Source organism: Electrona antarctica (genome assembly GCF_951216825.1).
Source record: "Electrona antarctica genome assembly, chromosome: 23".
Lineage (NCBI taxonomy): Eukaryota > Metazoa > Chordata > Actinopteri > Myctophiformes > Myctophidae > Electrona > Electrona antarctica.
The window spans coordinates 4,250,913-4,268,669 of record NC_136804.1 but is presented as its reverse complement, the minus strand read 5'-3'; the positions used below and the strand labels follow the sequence as shown (position 1 = coordinate 4,268,669).

Sequence of the window (17,757 nt, the reverse complement as noted above, 5' to 3'; positions counted from 1 at the left end):
TTGTGTGTCGAATTTGTGGATCGAGTTACGTGGATTGCACACGTACACACAGAGCTCTTTTTTAATTTTATTGTTATTGTGTGGTGTTTTATTGGAGTTCTGTGTCAGGCATGCTCAAATATGGAGTGTTGTGCGGTGGGGTGGAATTTGTGGATCGAGTTACGTGGATTGCACACGTACACATAGAGAATTGGCATTTATAGTTATAGATTGTGTTGTATTATGGTGTACATTGTTGATTTATATTTTTTGTAAATATATCTTGTACCCTCACATTTGTTGCCTCTCCTTTCTGCCGAACATTCATTTGGTGTGTGTGTGTGTGTGTGTGTGTGTGTGTGTGTGTGTGTGTGTGTGTGTGTGTGTGTGTGTGTGTGTGTGTGTGTGTGTGTGTGTGTGTGTGTGTGTGTGTGTGTGTGTGTGTGTGTGTGTGTGTGTGTGTGTGTGTGTGTGTGTGTGTGTGTGTGTGTGTGTGTGTGTGTGTGTGTGTGTGTGTGTGTCGTTTACAATATATAGGCTACTCCAGATGATCCGACCATCATACAAAACAACGTTTGCCTGTTGTACATTTCTGAGAGGCAAAATCTCTGGTTCAAATGCCGATTAATGGACCTTGACATGAAAAAGGTTGAAAATCACGGATGCATTATGTAGCGTTGTAGCCTATAGGAATATATATTACAGGTATACTGTGTAGATAGAGTATGGTGTATCAAGTAGGCCTATCTCAAACTCTCCTAAAGTTGGTGTGTCATAGACTTGGCCTCCAACTTCTCTGACAAACGTCTACTGCCATAGTTATGTCATTGTGTTAATATTATATAGCATACTGTACATTTAGTGTGATAGAGTGATACACTTTTTAGATTCTGTGCAAAACTATTCTCATCGTCTGTCGGTTTTTGTGTGCAGAATTCATTTCAAAGCACCTTGTATATTCAAGCTCACCCAATATGAAGAAGTCAGGCATATATTTAATGTATTTATTAAACATGAAATGACCTTTCAAGGCACACCAGACCATAATGTCTGCAAATTGTTCTTCACGAATGTCTTACAAATAATTTGCGAACCAGATAGTTTTAGTAAATGTTTTGTCTGTTTTATGTCTGCAATCATGAAAGCCAGATAGTTTGCAACAGGTAAGTAAAAAGTCTACATTAACAGAATGATGAATTGTAAAAGAGTTCCTTTTGATGAGGGCTGGTGTACAGAACAGACAACCAAGGATATGCAGATTGATGTTTCTTCTTGCAAGGTAATGTTTCAAATATAATGCTGTTCACAAAAAAGTGTTATTAAAAAAGGAAAACACTGAACTCACTAGGCTTTAAGCATGGGAGTTAGTGATGATCTAGTAGTGTTTTGTCATTCATATATGAAATAAGCTTACAGCAACTGGTATTTCCAGGTGGTCTCCCATCCAAATACTAACCATGCCGGACCTGCTTAGCTTCCAAGATCAGATGAGATCGGGTATGTCCAGGGTCATCAGCAACAGCAGCAGAGGACGGTATGGCTCATGTACAGCAGATGGCAGTGGCCGCGTTCATGAAAAAGTTCACAGCACCTGGTATTCCCAGGCAGTCTCCCATCCAAGTACTAACCAGGCCCAACCCTGCTTACCTTCCAAAATCAGACAAGATCAGGTGTGTTCAGGGTGGTATGGCCATAAGCCACTGCAAAAGTGGCCGGTACACCGTAAGGCTGATGTACAGCAGATGCGGCCATGCGGGGTAGAGTCATTGAGCTCAATTTTCGTCCATGCAAAACTAGTTATGTAAAAAAAAAAATCAAAATAGTAAAACAAAGGCAAAGAAGTTTTTAATAGTTTAACTAGCCGATCTATATCAACACGTTGTGAGCTTGTAGAGTGGCTATTTTAACTATTCAAAAATAGTCTTCAAAATAGTAAAAGAAAAAGGCAAAGAAGTTTATGCATAAGGGGTATAGCATGGACCAGAAAAAGAGCCCATAGTATTTTAACTTAAATAATGGGCTGTCTGGAGGTGTGAAGTTCACTCCCGTGGGGGGAGGAAGGGTGGCAGGGGTCATTATGACCGAAGAGGAATAGGCAGAGAAGTATGCTGAAATTAATATTAGAAAATGTTTCAGATAAACAATTTATTTTTATTTTTATTTGAATCAAATATTTAGGAAAAGTCATGGACCTTCTGAGAGCTTCACAGGCAAAGATAATCAACTTAAAAAACTCAAAATGGGTCAGAAAGACCTCACAGACACTCTAAGCTTACAGAACCTGGAATTCCCAGGCTGTCTCCCATCCATGTACTAACCAGGCCTGACCCTGCTTAGCGTCCAAGACCGGGCATGTTCAGGGTGGTATTGCCGTAAGCAACAGTCTGCTACAGTAGATGATGACACTTAATTTCTATGACAATAGAAACATTGTGAAAACAATAGAGAATCGCAGTCCTGCCCTCTTCATGACGACGAGCGGAAGAGGATTTCCAATTCATTTTCCCCAGCTGTTAGTAGATTTTTTGAGGAGGAAAAAAAGCGCAAAAAAAAGCTTCCAAGCTTAAAAAAATAATTATGCATATAGAGATAACATGGAAGTTAGAAGCAGCTACTTTCTTCTATAGCTTCCTTGGTCTGAATAATGCATTATATTCTGCTCTTAACACCATATAATTATAGTAATAATCATAAAGACATTACATGCCATTTTAAATAAGTAGGTAGATTTTGAAAAGGTGTATCCTTGGAGGAAAATAGGGGTTGTTATTGTTATTGTTGTTATTATTATTATTGTTGCTGTTGTTACCATGATATGACATTTAACATGGTATGAACTATAAACATGAATTATTATTATTATTATTATTATTATTATTATTATTATTATTATTATTATTATTATTATTATTATTATTATTATGTAAAAAGTGGGTCGGTAAAGAAAAAGTCACGTTTTTGATATCAGACCTGGATTAAACAAGTGATACATCCAGTGAATCACTGTGTGTATAGAATGACCCAAAGAATATAGAACAGAAACAGTTTCAACACCAAAACGTGTTATTTCTTCACTTCAACATTACAGAGCTGTAAACATGAACCATTCCACTAAATAAAAGCACGAGATTTAAGATTTATAAAATATTTAAATGAGGAAATGTTGATTTCCTTCCAAATAGCCTAAGTGTGTTGATTTTGAAGCTCAGATATATAGGCCTATGATGACAATAGAAACACTGCAGAAACAGAACACAGTTGCTTTACATTATTTTCTGTATTTTCGTTATAGAGAATTCTTGCAAGTACTGGTTGAAGGTTGTTTATGAAATATATGCAATCACAAATGTACATTTCAAATGTTAACACATAAAAACATAGATATGGAATAAAAAATATGGAAGTATAGGAGAATGCACGTTGAATGAATGATGAATTAAACAAATATTATTATATTGTGGCGGGATTGTATGTGTGTGTGTGTGTGTGTGTGTGTGTGTGTGTGTGTGTGTGTGTGTGTGTGTGTGTGTGTGTGTGTGTGTGTGCACGTGCGTGCGTGCGTGCGTGTTCATTCCCTGTGGTGCTGAAGCGTGCATTTGGCTGCTTTCCCCAACATGTATTTATAACTGACAGCGTGCGCTGTTCATTCCCTGTGGTGCTGAAGCGTGCATTTGGCTGCTTTCCCCAACATGTATTTATAACTGACTAGCCAACATATAGACGTTTCCCTGAATCCACAGGATTCGGAGATAAAGTATAGCCTAATAGGTTTAATATCCAAACGAGCTTTCACAACCACACACTCGCCTAATTGAATCAAATGCACTATCAGGGATGGATTGGAGTTTGGACACATGCGTTCTCTAATGTAGGGAATCTATTCTAGCGCCGATACTTATGGTGGTCTCTGAACGGTGTGCATGACACAGGCTTCACTAGCACATTCAGTCCACACAATAACACACCCCAACAAACAAGCCAATATAATAAGATCTCATGCAGGCACTGTAACGTCAGTTCCAACTGTGAGTAGGTAGCCTATAGGCTATATTACAACAATGAATGTAGAAACACACTACATTGAACAGTGCAGGCGTGCGTCATGATGCACTCCAGTGCGTAAAAGATAGCCTATAGCGCTACACTTCAGATTATAAGCAATCAGTGTAGCCTACCTGATGTTGATCCATGTTGTGAAAAAAAACATAATTAACTCCAGGGTGTATTTTCGGAGCGATGGACCGCAACGGATTTCAAACGAAATCTCTTTGACACAACATACAGGTCTCATTCACACAGGTTTAATAGTAGGCCTAAGTCATAGAAGAGGGTCCATAGAACTTATACTACTTGACCAACCAGAATCAAGCATTAATTCAACCGAGCAGTGAAACATGTGAAGCTTTTCTTGTTGACTGTTGTGTTGTTTAATGATTCTCACTGCTGCATATACGTCACTGCTACACAAATTGCCAATTAACTTACTAGCCAATCAGAGGCCAATATTATTCCTTATGTAAATTTGGTGTTTCATCGTGGGTAAACTAACAATATTTGTTGGAAAAGGATTTATAACAATCAATCAAATGGCTTTCCAAGTTCAAGTTAAATGTTTCCCTTTATCCAGAAACAACTATTTGCTTAGTGAATTATGATCATTGTTTTTGAGTCACACCATGACTGTACATGCTGTCCCAATGGGACCTGTATATAAACTGTGGACGTCCATGTGTTTATAGATTGGGAGGTGATGAAGTGCATAGACAGTCATCCTGCCAGTTGTTACAGCCCTGGGTCTGTTCTCCTGTTGACCCAGTATGACTCTGACAACCCTGATCCTATCAGGTGTAAGGAGATCTGCTGGGACCCTGATGGGGAACAGCAACTGGTTGTGAAATTGACTGAGAAATAAATCTGATCCCATCTAATATTTTGTGAAATTAACAGAAAACTAAACTGATACAACCTTTAAAATGTACGTATTGATTTCCTACTCATGTTTGTTCATGAAGTTGTAGGCCTATATAGATGTCTTGGTTGAAAATTGTTTACATGAATGCAATCACAAATTTACATTGATCATTCCGTTGTGGCAAAGATATGTCGTGTGTGTGTGTGTGTGTGTGTGTGTGTGTGCGCGCGTGTGTGTTATCTGAGAAGCAGGCTAAGCTGCATAAAGGCATTGTCAGTTGGGTTATAAACAGCGTCAGTTTTTCACACCTACAGTAAAAATCACACCCGTGTGAACTGAGTGGTGCAACTCCCCCCCCTACTTTCTCGCTCAAAGCTTTGATCTACACGTTTTGAGCCTGTAGATCTGTTATTTTAGTGGTAGGCCTAGTATGGTTGGCTAAATAAAAAGGTGTCACTGGGGAATATATATTGTTTTAGGCAATATAAAAAATAGCACAAAATGTACCATTTATCATTTCTGATTGGGTGGGCAGCATTTTTAGAGAAATTTACACCCACCTGAACACGTTTGCCATCATTGCTGCTAACCCTAACCTGTCTTAAAGGGCCACTTCACCCTTTTTGAAAGGAATATTTCAGTTTAAAAAAACTGTCGGTCATTTTATCATCTCAGGCATGTGTGAATACCCGCAGTTTGTAAATTATTGATTGATGTAGATACAGTATTCGATATTCATTTTAGCTGCCCTGTAAACTTCCTATATACAAACCCATTGTAACTTAAAACTCAATTTTAATCATGATGGATTCATCAAACTGGGGTGTTCACAAAAAGCCTGAGTTGATGTATGAATTACAAAAAGTAATTTTGAAAGTGAAATATCCCTTTAAACATTGAAATACAATGCAGATGTGCAGAGATGTCATTGAATGTGAGGTATTCTTTTTAGGTATATGTTACTTTATTCATGAAAAACAAAAGGGGGTATAGTCTGGACTAGAGAGGTATTACTTAATTCTAATTCCAATATATTATTCACACAAGTTACCTTATTTATGGAAAAACGTCAGAGGTTTATAATCACCTAGAGATTATTCAGGCGAGTGAAAAACGCAAGGGGTTATAGTCTTGCAAACTCCAGACATCAAAATGCAGTACATATTTAATTCAGCAAATTACAAGAGCTATATAAACTGGGATGAATTAATTACTTACTAAGGTATTGCTCAGACAATTATAATGGGTATAACACAAATGATTAACACAGGTTGTGTGGGGTTAATCTGGACTAGAAAGGTGTATATTGTGGTCCATCTTGTTTTCTCCCACGGGGTAGAAAAGCCTGTTTAGAAGTAGAAAAAACGAGCACTCAATACAAAAATGCAGATTACCGGGTGCACGGCTCACGAAGAATCACTGTTAAAGAGAGAGACAGCCAGCACTCCAAAGTCCATTAATGGTAAATTTATTGCATATTGTGCAGCACGGACAATCACAACACGGACAATCACAACACGGACAATCACAACACGGACAATCACAACACGGACACGTTTCGGCGTAAAGCCTTCCTCAGCGTGTATCTGAGTATCTCTGAATATCTCAGATACACACGGAGGAAGGCTTTACGCCGAAACGCGTAAGAAAAGCCTGTTAGCAGAAGATCTGAAGACCTCCTCACTCCATAGCCATATTGATAGATCCCTTGGTTCTCCGGCTTTTGATGATTCCTTCAGCTCTGGGGACGTTTATCTTCCTTTTTTTCCCTCTCTTTTGTTTTGTTCTCTGGGCTCTTATCTCATGACGTGATCTACAGGCAGGCTCATCGTGATTGGAAGCGTCATCTGCGTCATCAGCACTAAATAAAGAGTAGAAGATCAGAGTTCCGTTGGCCTACAATATAGTTTATGATGAGTTTGATCATGGCTACAATTTCTTCACTGTATTATGATGAATTCCTGTTCTGTTCTTTGTCTATATAGAAGTGTCTATTTGTACGTCTCTAAATGTTTTTGATGAATTGAACATGGTGGACCCTATTGGAAACAAGTGTAATGCTTAATTGGGTCGTCCACTCACAGTTAACAGCCTTTGTATTGAGTTTGTGCTTGAAATGTACTGTAATTCTGCAAACTGTTAATACATATTTCAATCAATCAATCAAAAATTATAAATTCTATTGATACATACAGTATAACACATCTTCACCTGGATTCACCAGCCAGCTTAGCCAGCAGCTGATTGGCCTTCAGTATATTATCTGGCTCCTTCATGCGATAATGCTTTTCTGCCACTGTAACGGTATGGGTGAGGTAGTCGGCCACCAAAGACTTGTCTATGTCGCTCATACACTTGGTAGCAGTCTCAAAGACTCGGCGTGTCTCTTGGCTCGTAACTGACCGTCTTCCGGCTCTAAAATGAAAGTTAAGAGAGGACATTTTAATAACATTTATCTCGACACAGCTCACCTGAAACAGCTGTTAACCCATGCTGAACGGGAACCCTTGTTGGTGTTTTAAGCATTATGTTATACTTTAGCTAGTGAAAAATAGCAGATCTACAAGCTCGTAGCAAGTGCCGCGCTACGAGCTTGTAGGTCTGCTATTTCTGAAAAATCGTGAAAATGTGGCCAAATCTTTGAATGTATATTCTTCCACAACGAACATTTTTAACTCAAATCTTTGCTTCTGGGGGTGCCTGGAACTACATATTTTCAGATGGGAGTCCACGGCCAAATACAGATAATTCTAGGGGTCCTTGACATGAAAAGGGTTGAGAACCACTGATATAGAAACATATGTATTTCAGAAAACTCTCAGGATTTAGAAGACATTTTTTAATGCCGACGTCAGGTCTAAATGGGTTAATAATAGATCATATCGGGGGTTCTCGTACTTGTTGTGCAGACGTTTCAGGTCACTGGTGGGATTGTGGATCTGCCTCCCTGTGGTGGAGATGAAGAAATAGTTTGCATCGCTGGCCTTCCGCTTGCGCTTCCTGTTGTCAGGCTTAGCGCTTAGGAGTATCGGCCTCACTTGGTTGAAGTAAATGTCAAACCACTGTTGGCGGAGAATTAAGAATTAAGATCAATGTCTCCCTTTGAACAGTTTTCGATTGGGTTCCGACAGGAAATCTGATGAACATACCAGCTCCTGCTTCGGTGACAGGGCAAACATGGCGACTTGTTGAGCTCCGTTCTTGTGGTCCTTTACTCCAATGATTGCATGGCCCAACTTGGTTGTCTTTCTGCCAATCCACTCCTCCACCTGCATAACAAAAGGACATCACAATGGCAACTAGTAAGGTTGGGTGATATATGCCAACATTTTGCCAAATGGACGATACATTTGTGCTAGAAAAGTGCCAGTGTCAGGTTTCTATACGAACGTGACACGACTGTATTTCTGTTGCCATGCACCAATCTCACTCTCTCACTGACAAATAACTTGTTTAGGGTGCAGGCTATTACATATATTGGTCCGAGTGTCATGAATTAATTTAGTTTTTTTTCCTTCTCTATCTTGATCTTTTACCTGAGTCATAATGCATCAACATTTATCAATGTTTCCGGACTTTGCACTGCAGGCAGGTCTGTTCAGCAATATATTTGGCTTAATTGGCTATAGGCTAGTCCCAGCACAATTCAAATAAAGACTTATTTAAAGATGGATTGGTCGTGGTCCCTCTAACTACGTATGCACGATTTTGTGTTGGTTACTTGGTTTACTGATAATCCATAATGCTCAAGATTGTGTTGGATAGGCATTGACTGCAGCCGTAGAGCAATAGGTGTATGCTGGAAGTCGGCATTTATTCATTTTGAAAACAGTAGCCTGGCCTGTAGTTGTTTAGTCTTTCAATTAATTATTTCATTAATAAGTTCACTCTCTCGTTTCATCCGGACGCATTAATAGCTGTGCATTATTGCTTGCTTGTTTGCTGGTGTGAATTTGGGGGAGGAAAAACGGAAAAAAAGCCGCCCAAAGGTGTGCGTTTGGGGATAAAACCAAAACAAACCTGTGTGCGAGACATAGCGCCTCCATTATTAATCAAGCTCCCTTACAGCACCCTCAGTAAAAAATGCCTGGAGCCGTCACTGGTTTCTGCCTGGCAACAAATTCTTCAGGGTGGAAATGAAGGAAATTAATGAGGTGGGTAGTGGGTACCTCTCGTAAATTTTGAAGCCAATCGTATCAGAATGTCATCTAGTCAGGTGGAAATGGGCATGGCAGCATGTCATGAGCCAAGAAATCAGGCAGTAATAAAACAGAGTGTGAAGAGACTGTTATAGGAGAGGGACGATTCACTTGCCTCCCAATTCGATACCATATCAATATCTAGGGTGCCAATTAAATTTATATTGCGATTTGATTCGATATTGCAATTTTTTCCGATTTGTTTCCTAAGTTACTTTGCTTTTACAGTACTAGAACGTTTGAAAATACATAAATAAATTATTATGAACTTTGCGATTCCATCCATGTTAATATCGTGGCATTCAAAATCGTGATATATCCATGAATCTTTTTTTTTTTTGCCCACCCCTACTGTTATAGTGCCACCATAATCTGAACGATGTGGGCGTTCCTCCTTGGCCCACGGGGAGTGCAGTACATGCAAGTTTCATGTGGATCGGTCCAGCGGTGCCTGATATCAGCTGTTCGCAGACACGGCCCGGGATGAAAACACATCATCGGATATAAATATCGCAATCAATAAAGAATAATATAGTAATACTCACAGTCATGCCCTTCACCACACCTGGTCGTTGGAGGTGTTTGAGGATCACCAGTGCCTCCAGATAGTAAAGCACGAAGGCACACTCAGCCACATGCAGGGTTGTGCTTTGCTCTGGGTAGACCTTTCCCAAAATGATCAAGAAGTCCTTCTTTGAAGCCCTCAGCACAGCAAGGCAGTCTTTTGGTGTCAATTTGTTTTCCTCTATCAACATGTTATACCTATATGAAAAACAAGAGATACCATGTAATCACTTGAACCATAGTGTCCCTTTCCTCAGTGTCCTGGGGTGCACCTTCTGTGAAAATAGACAATCTACAAGCTCACAATGACCCGTTGAGAGCTTGCACATCAGCAATGCTTTGGCAAAGATATTCAGAGTACAGGAGGGGATGGTGCTTGCATAGTGGGTAAAAACTAGGGATGGAGCTCGATAACCGACACCCGGAAAAATACGATAACAAGCTTATTGGGTACCCGGTATCAATAAGCTTTGGGCTTATCAAACCTGTTATCGAGCATAGCGGTCCATGACGTCATGTTTAAACAATCAAGACAAGAGGCGATCAAGAAATAAATGTAATCATCCATGCTGGCACAAACATGTCGGTCTAAAAGTGTATTGATACCTGCCAACCATCGCTGCTCGGGTAAACAAAATTACGCTTTAAAAGTGACGGTACACATATTAACCAGTTAACAGTTTCTGTAATATTATTTTATTGGTAAAAAGGTCAATTGCCTTCCATCTAGTAGGCCCTAGTAAAAGATACTGGTTCTCTTCAGAATGTATTGTCATCTCCCGTAGGCTCGATAAGAACCTGGCTCGATAAGCCTGATCGATAAGGTGATCGTTATCAATAAAAACTAATGAGTGGGGGGACTGGACTGCAGGAGAGAGAGAGTTTTCTTCGTGTGGACTTTAAAATTATTTTCCCAGAGTTTTGGCCAATTTGGCCAATTTTCAACAGCTCACAGCTAAATACAACCAATGATCGCATTTACAAATTGTATTTTCCGGGTAGACTATGTAAATCACTCCGGATGCTCGGTTGGGCACTTCTTGCATTGGTTTTACTGAGAATAAGGTTAGAAATAAGGTTTTTTCATAGAAGTGTATATTGTTACGTCTTTAAATGTTCTGATGAATTGAAAATGGAGGACCCTGATGTAAATACATCTTAGTGCTTTTTCTGGTTTTATCCCCAGTTTTTGTAATTACCTGTACTTTCGTTAAAATGTACCCATTCTACAGACTGTGAATACCATTTTTCAATCAATCAATCAGTTTAGATGAGGCTGAGCAGTTCTGCCGGCTGTACGCCGAGTTGGTAAAAAGGCGACCTCTCCAGTATTCGTGTAAACAAGTCAACTCACTTCTTTTTGGTGATCTCTTTGCTCACTTTCTTGGAGGAGCTATTCTGGAGAGCTCTGATGAAATGAATGAAGTGCACACAGTCCTCATAGAGTGTCTCATTCTGAAGCCTCAGGTCGGTGGTGTACGTGTGGTACTTCAGGAATCTGTCCAAGGAAGTACAAATATTTGATGGTGTTATAAGTGATATTTCTGGTTAAATCTAAATGTTTTGTTAAGACATTCAAATGTGTTTGTTACATAAAAGGGGTCTTCCCGTCTCTCAAACGCTTTAATGAACAGAAAATACATGTTCAGGCGGGCATATGAATTTCACTTGCACTAAAGCGTGGGGTCGGCAAAAATAACCACTGCTCTAAAGCAATCGTTATTGGAAGAAATTTCTATTTAAGAATTATATATACAATAAAATAAAAATAGATTAAAGTACAAAATATCAAAGATTAATCAAAGTCAATGAAGTTCATATACCATATTAACTGCAGGTTTCCCAAGTTATCACAAGAGGGCCAGTAATTCACACCAAATACTACCAACCTTTTCACGTTCTTGATGTAAGTCAGCTGAGTTTGATGTTTCAGTTTTGCATCATCGAGCTCACGGAGGTACTTTCTGGTCTTTTCCTTGTTCCTGACAAATTCAAGGGACACTTCCCGTGGGTTCATGTAATAAAGGAAACGGGACACATTCTGAACCTGAAAATAAAAGCATGTTACATTGGTAGCTTCAGAAGCTGCAAGTGTAAAGTCGTGTAGGGATTTATCACTTCCAGCTATTCTTAGTACACCGCTTGGCCGCCCCCTGCCTGATTCAATAACTAACCCGGTGGTGCGTCATGCGCTGAGAGTGTGGGCCCAGTTCAGGAAAACTTATAATTATAGAGACCTCTCCCTGGTCAGTCCTGTTGCTTCCAACCACCTTTTTGTTCCATCAATGCAAGACATGACCTTTCAGAGTTGGCATGGAAAGGGCATCAAATGGTTTAAAGACCTGTTTATAGAGGGGAGCTTTGCATCCTTTGATCAAATTTCAAAGAAATATAGTCTACCTAGACCACACTTCTACAGATTTTTGCAGGCCCGACATTATGTGAGCTCTATACTACCTGACTTCCCTAATAAGCCTAATGCTAACCCTATTGATGAATTTCTGTCTTTTGACCCGACGATTAAGGGCGCCATTTCAATATTATATGATATCATTTCAAATTCGAGGCCAGCGCCCTTAGATAAGATAAAGGCCGACTGGGAACATGATCTGGGCCTTACACTGTCTGATGAAGTTTGGGATTCTGTTTTTTCTTCTATACATAAGTCTTCTCTTTGTGCACGACATTGCTTAGTGCAGTTTAAAATAGTCCATAGAGCTCATATGTCTAAGGCTAGACTGGCTAGTATTTATCCTGATGTAACTCCTACCTGTGACAAGTGCAAGAGCGGTGATGCAACTTTGATCCATCAGTATTGGATGTGTCCTAAATTACAGTTTTACAAGACCTGGGGCCCGTTTATGACATTCTACCACAACACACAAACTGCATAGTGTGCCGTGCCTATGCCTCGGCCAACGCCAAACCACAGCGGAAACAAAATCTGCTCTGCTATGAAAAATCTGCATTTTATTTTATTATATTTTTTAATTTTTGTAATTATGTATGCATGTATTTTGTGTATGTGTGTATATATTTATTTTATTTCCTCCAGACTGTTTTTCCGACTATCCTTGGGATTGTGGGTGGGGGGAGGGTGGGATAGGGGATTGAGTTTTATTTTTATATTTTATGTCTGTTTAATACTTGCCCCTGGGCTACTGTCTAAAACCTGAATAAAAAGATTTTGAAAAGAAAAGAAGCTGCAAGTGTCAGGTGTCAGTTTGTAACTTCATGTCACTGGCCTCCATTGGGACAACAGTAGGGCTGATATGGGAGTGGGGGTCCGTGCAACTAGGACTGAGGTGAGATGGAATGCATTATGCTAATATTCCTCACCTCCTGTTTATGATTAGACCTATCGATGTCCACCTTCAGGTATGTGCTGAAGCCCTTCAGCAGTGGATGTTCCAGAGAGTGCTTCTTGTACAGACCCTTTTCTGCCATCAGCTTCTTGGGCATGGTCTTCCACTTCACGTCCGGGCAACTGCAAGGTGATACGGTATCAGATGTCATGCACATGCTCCACAATCCACAACGAGCAAAACATGTGAACATCAGTGAAGTAGTAAAAGTGTCACTGCTGAGAGGTGGAGCCAGGTCTGTGGAGTTCTCGCTGGACGTCGGTCACCACCAGCATGCGACGGCGCTGCAGCTCCTCAATCATACTTGAAACAAACAATAACAATAAATATTTATAACAACATTATGAATAAATTAACTGATGCTGACCAAAGAACATGGTTAACATAATAACATTAGCATGTGATGTACAAATATGGCCATCTGTGCACAAATCAAATATAATTAAAGACTAGATATACTCCAATTAGATAGCCTCAAATAGGATTACAAGCCAGGATAATAAGTGCTTTTGTTTGTTTGTTTTTTAAATACATTTTTATACCACAACATTTGCAACACATTTTTCACCCAGTGCCAATTGCCTAAGCTGTAATCCTGGGCGCTACTCTCCCTCTGCCAACCTGGGGAGAGCCCTGAACTGAGCATGAGGAGTGAGCAGGCCGCTTCTTATTACGCATTTCCCAGGTAGGACGTAGTGAACACATTATTCCAACCAGTTCCTTTCCCCTCCATCAGGCAGCCCCTGACTGACTAGGGGGAGGCAGTATAGAGACCAGGATTACTGTATGTTTTCCGTGAGGGTACGTACCCTAGGATCCCAAAGTGGGGTCCAGGGACCCCCAGGGGTCCTTGAGGGAGTTCCAGGGGGTCCTCAGCTAAATGATAGTTTGGAACCAAATGGACCCATAAGGGTCCGTTTGTGTGCAAATGGAAGCAAATGGACCCTAATGGGTCCATTTGGTTCCATTTGTACACTCTCAGAGTCAAATTAACATTGATTTTACAATATAAATTGGGGGTCCCAGAGATAGAAATGCCATTAAATGGGGTCTGTAGACTAATATGCATGTCAAACTGGGGGTCCTTTTTTATATAATTTTTATCCCAGGATTTTGCAACCCATTGTTTTCACCCAGTATCAATTATCTAATGTAATCCTGGGCGTTACACTTCCTCTGCCAACCTGGGGGGGCAAGCGGACTGACCTCATGCTTATATGCATAGGAGTCCAAGCTGCTTCTTTTCACCTGACAGGGGGGAATTTCCCCGGCGCGTGGAAGGAACACGTTATTAGTTGGCAATAATTAGTGTCAATTTGGGGGTCCTTGACTGCCCTAGGGGACAATGTAAACTCCACACAGATGACACTAGTTTACATATAACCTAAGGCAAAACCTGAAAAAGTGCAGCCTGGTTGGAACAGATGGAAAGTGTGTGAGTGATTTGTGACAGACGTGTAGCAGTAAGAGTGAGAAGGAAGATGTATAAGACGGTTGTGAGATCATGCTATGCTATACGGTTTGGAACCGGTGTGGACTGTGGAGCCGGAGTATGGATGTTACAATTCTCACCAGGAGTGACTAGGGATGGAGCTCGTTAATCTTTAATGATAACGATCACCTTATCAAGCAGGCTTATCGAGCCGGGTCCTTATCGAGCCCACTATCGAGCATTTGCTATTATTTTGTGGAAAGACGGAAGACAATTCATTCTGAACAGAACCTTATTTTTATTGGCCAGTTGTGAGTTTGTATGCCAATAAACAGTTCTAAGGTGTATACAGTCACGCACGCACGCACGCACACACACTTAGAAACAGAATATGCACATTTTTTATGCATATTTAATATTCTTATTATATTCTAATAATCTTCTCTTTATTTTAACCAACCAAGACATCCCTTTGCACTACATTTTACTAGGGCCTTATACAGTACCTTTCTAACAGACAGAGGGAACTGTTAATTGTGTAACGTCACTTTAAATGCGTAATGTATACATCATCGTACGGCGGTGTCACACACCAAAAATAGCCAATCCACAACCTCACACCGCATCTGATGGCACCGCGATGTGAGGTTGTAGCTCTGCCTTTTCGGCAACAATAGACTGAGAAGTTGCACATTGTGAGACTATTCAATCGATCCGCGGGAGATACAGTATTATAAGTCTATGGCAGGGAGATTAGAGTTTCCCAAACATATTATTATGAATTGGATTAATAACTTATGGCAACGTCTTACCGTGCTTGGGCAGCAAGCACGGTAAGCACAACATGCCTTTGGGTGGAAGAGCAGCAGCTGACGGCTCCCGTGTTGTTTCGACTCGGTGCAGACATGAAAACTGCAAAGGTATCGCATTTGGGTTTAATACAATACATTATGGACAGATGTCTATGCATTGTCGAAATGCTCCCTTTCGTGCATGCAACAACTGTGGTAGGCTACATTATTACATTTAGCTCCCCTCTTGTCTTTTTTTTAATGTTACCAAACTTTCACGGCAAACGAGGGCGAACCACGCAACCACCCGTCGCGTCCCAGCCACCTTTAAAGCGAGCAGCCCATGACGTCAGCCGCTGCGGCTATACCCGATAACAGGCTCGACAAGCCAAACGCTTATTGATACTCGGACCGAACCGGGTTTTAATGGACCCGATTTTTGGGCTCCATCCCTAGTGACAAGGACAAGCAAGGACAATCCCTAGTGACAAGCAGTGTTTCCCAAACTTTTAGCTTAGGACACAAAAGAGAAATTAGACGTTTGCCTGGGACAAAATACCAGATCTACAAGCTCACAAATACTTTTATTTTTGTATGTAGGAAGCTTATTAAAATGAGTCCACGACTCAAACATGGGTCCCGACCCACTGTCTGGTAGATAGAGCAGAGGAGAAATGACAGGTGCATTGTGGGAGAAGGAGATGGAACCCCCAGGTAAGAGGAGGAAGAGGAAGGCCAAAGAGGAGGTTTATTGAGGCGATGGCAGGTGACATGCAGGTGGTCCCAGTGGAAGATGCAGAAAGCGGAACCAGGTGCATGCCGATGTGGCGACCCCTGATTAGCCCAAAGAAGAAGTTTGACTAAACTGTGTGTGTCTCCCGTAGCCACAGCCTATAAGTGATGAACAAATGCCCCGTTCTTTTTGTGCAGTCGGGATGTGCATAACCACGGCTTCCTGGCCGCATAAGAACATCCAATGGCACCCCACTAACAATGGAGAAAATGTCAATATTGTGCAGAACATGGCAGAATAATGTCTGACACTTTCCCTGGTGTAGTGTGTACAGTCCCACCCTCCCAATCCAAGCAGTTAAGCCGCACTATGTGTCCCATGTGTATTTTGGCACAGCCTGCTCTTCTGCTACAGTGTTGCCAGTTACCGGAGGGATATGAGTACATGATCTTTGTCAACTAGTACATGAATCACATCACAACTATTTGTCATGATTGGAATCTTATTCTTTCAGCTACCTCTCATCAGGGGTCACCACAAGAAGTCATCCGTTTCCATCTGCTTCGGTTCTCTGCATCGTTCTCGGTCACTCCAGTCCTCTCTCACCACAAAACCGTGCCTTTTTGGCCTCGGTTTAGATTTCCTGTTCCACCTACCTGCTGAGTGGATCAGCATTAGCCATCATTTTGCGAAGGTGTTCGTAACTAAACACCCTGCCATTCGCCAGGACCTCTTTAGCTTCCTTTCTTGCCTTCCGCACCGCTGCTCTCCACAACTCCGGTGTTCCTCCATATTTGACCTTCATGCAGACCCTACGCAGATGCGTTGACAAGAATCCCTGGGTTTTCTTGCAAACAGGGCATACCAGAAAGTACCTGTTGGTTTAAAGAGTAAATGATGAAAACATTATGCCACAATGCAACTCCAAATGTAATAAGAAATAAAAAGTTGAATTTCTGAAGTTCTGATTTGCCCACCTTTGGAGTTACATCATGGTAATGTAACTACATAACCCAAACCTCTACCAAGTTGCCCTTGCACCCCATTCGACCGTTATCTCTCGATTGAATAGGCAAAATCATCCGTTATCAGCACCTTCGAATAGGGCCAATATGGCCATACTGGCATTGTAGTGGAGTACGGTGGGTGGTTTGGATACTTTCACCAGTATGGGGTGTCGATCAGAACACGGACACAGGACTTGAAATCACAGCGTGCTTTACTGGTAACACAAGGTACATGGGCATAACATTGGATGTGTGTGGTCTAAAACAGAAGATAATAAATAATAATATCAATCACAGTACAAGATACAAGACAGGAATATCATTCAATATGGATATACAATCATCATAAACAAATCACAGTTTGGATTAAAGAATTACCAACTGACATTAAATGCACACAGCATTGGTTAATAATGCACATGGCTAATGGAGGCTAGGAATTAACATGGCTCACAAACATTCCTCCTAATACAACTAAAGTGGTAAATTCACCTGTCTGTAAATATCTAACTCAAAGTACAAAGGAGACTTACATATGTGCATCTACGCACACACACACTGGAAGGACTGTAGAATTATTGGACAGTAGAAAGGAAGAAAGGTCCTGGTGAAGAGTCTCTGTGTGGAATGACTGTCTGTGTCAGTGGCTGGAGAGTGACTGAGTGTGAGTGAGGAGATACTCTGATTAAGCTACACGTGTGGGGGATCTAGCAGGTGTATGGAATTCCCCTAATCAAGCCTAGGCTGGGGCAGAGCCATATAATAGAAGAGTTGC

The 17,757-nt window shown here is 40.9% G+C and overlaps 1 protein-coding gene across 5 annotated transcripts; it reads right to left on the bottom strand.

The window, feature by feature from the left end:
- Window positions 1-6,368: 6,368 nt before the first annotated feature.
- LOC306916425 (uncharacterized protein) lies at window positions 6,369-17,652 on the bottom strand. Of its 5 annotated transcripts, none has more exons than XM_079494270.1 (12): window positions 17,516-17,645; window positions 16,953-17,241; window positions 16,632-16,850; window positions 13,236-13,322; window positions 12,994-13,141; window positions 11,544-11,701; window positions 11,009-11,152; window positions 9,636-9,852; window positions 8,041-8,160; window positions 7,790-7,953; window positions 7,103-7,306; window positions 6,369-6,752 (listed from the first exon to the last, which is right to left on the bottom strand). In XM_079494270.1, the coding sequence occupies exons 3-12, from the start codon at window positions 16,778-16,780 to the stop codon at window positions 6,572-6,574; spliced, it is 1,572 nt and encodes a 523-aa protein (XP_079350396.1). In that variant the 5' UTR covers window positions 16,781-16,850; window positions 16,953-17,241; window positions 17,516-17,645; the 3' UTR covers window positions 6,369-6,571. The 5 variants fall into 5 exon arrangements, with proteins under 5 accessions (XP_079350396.1, XP_079350397.1, XP_079350399.1 ...); XM_079494271.1 differs by having other exon boundaries at window positions 16,953-17,197; XM_079494273.1 differs by lacking the exon at window positions 16,953-17,241 and having other exon boundaries at window positions 16,494-16,850; window positions 17,516-17,652.
- Between the last annotated feature and the right edge of the window lie 105 nt (window positions 17,653-17,757).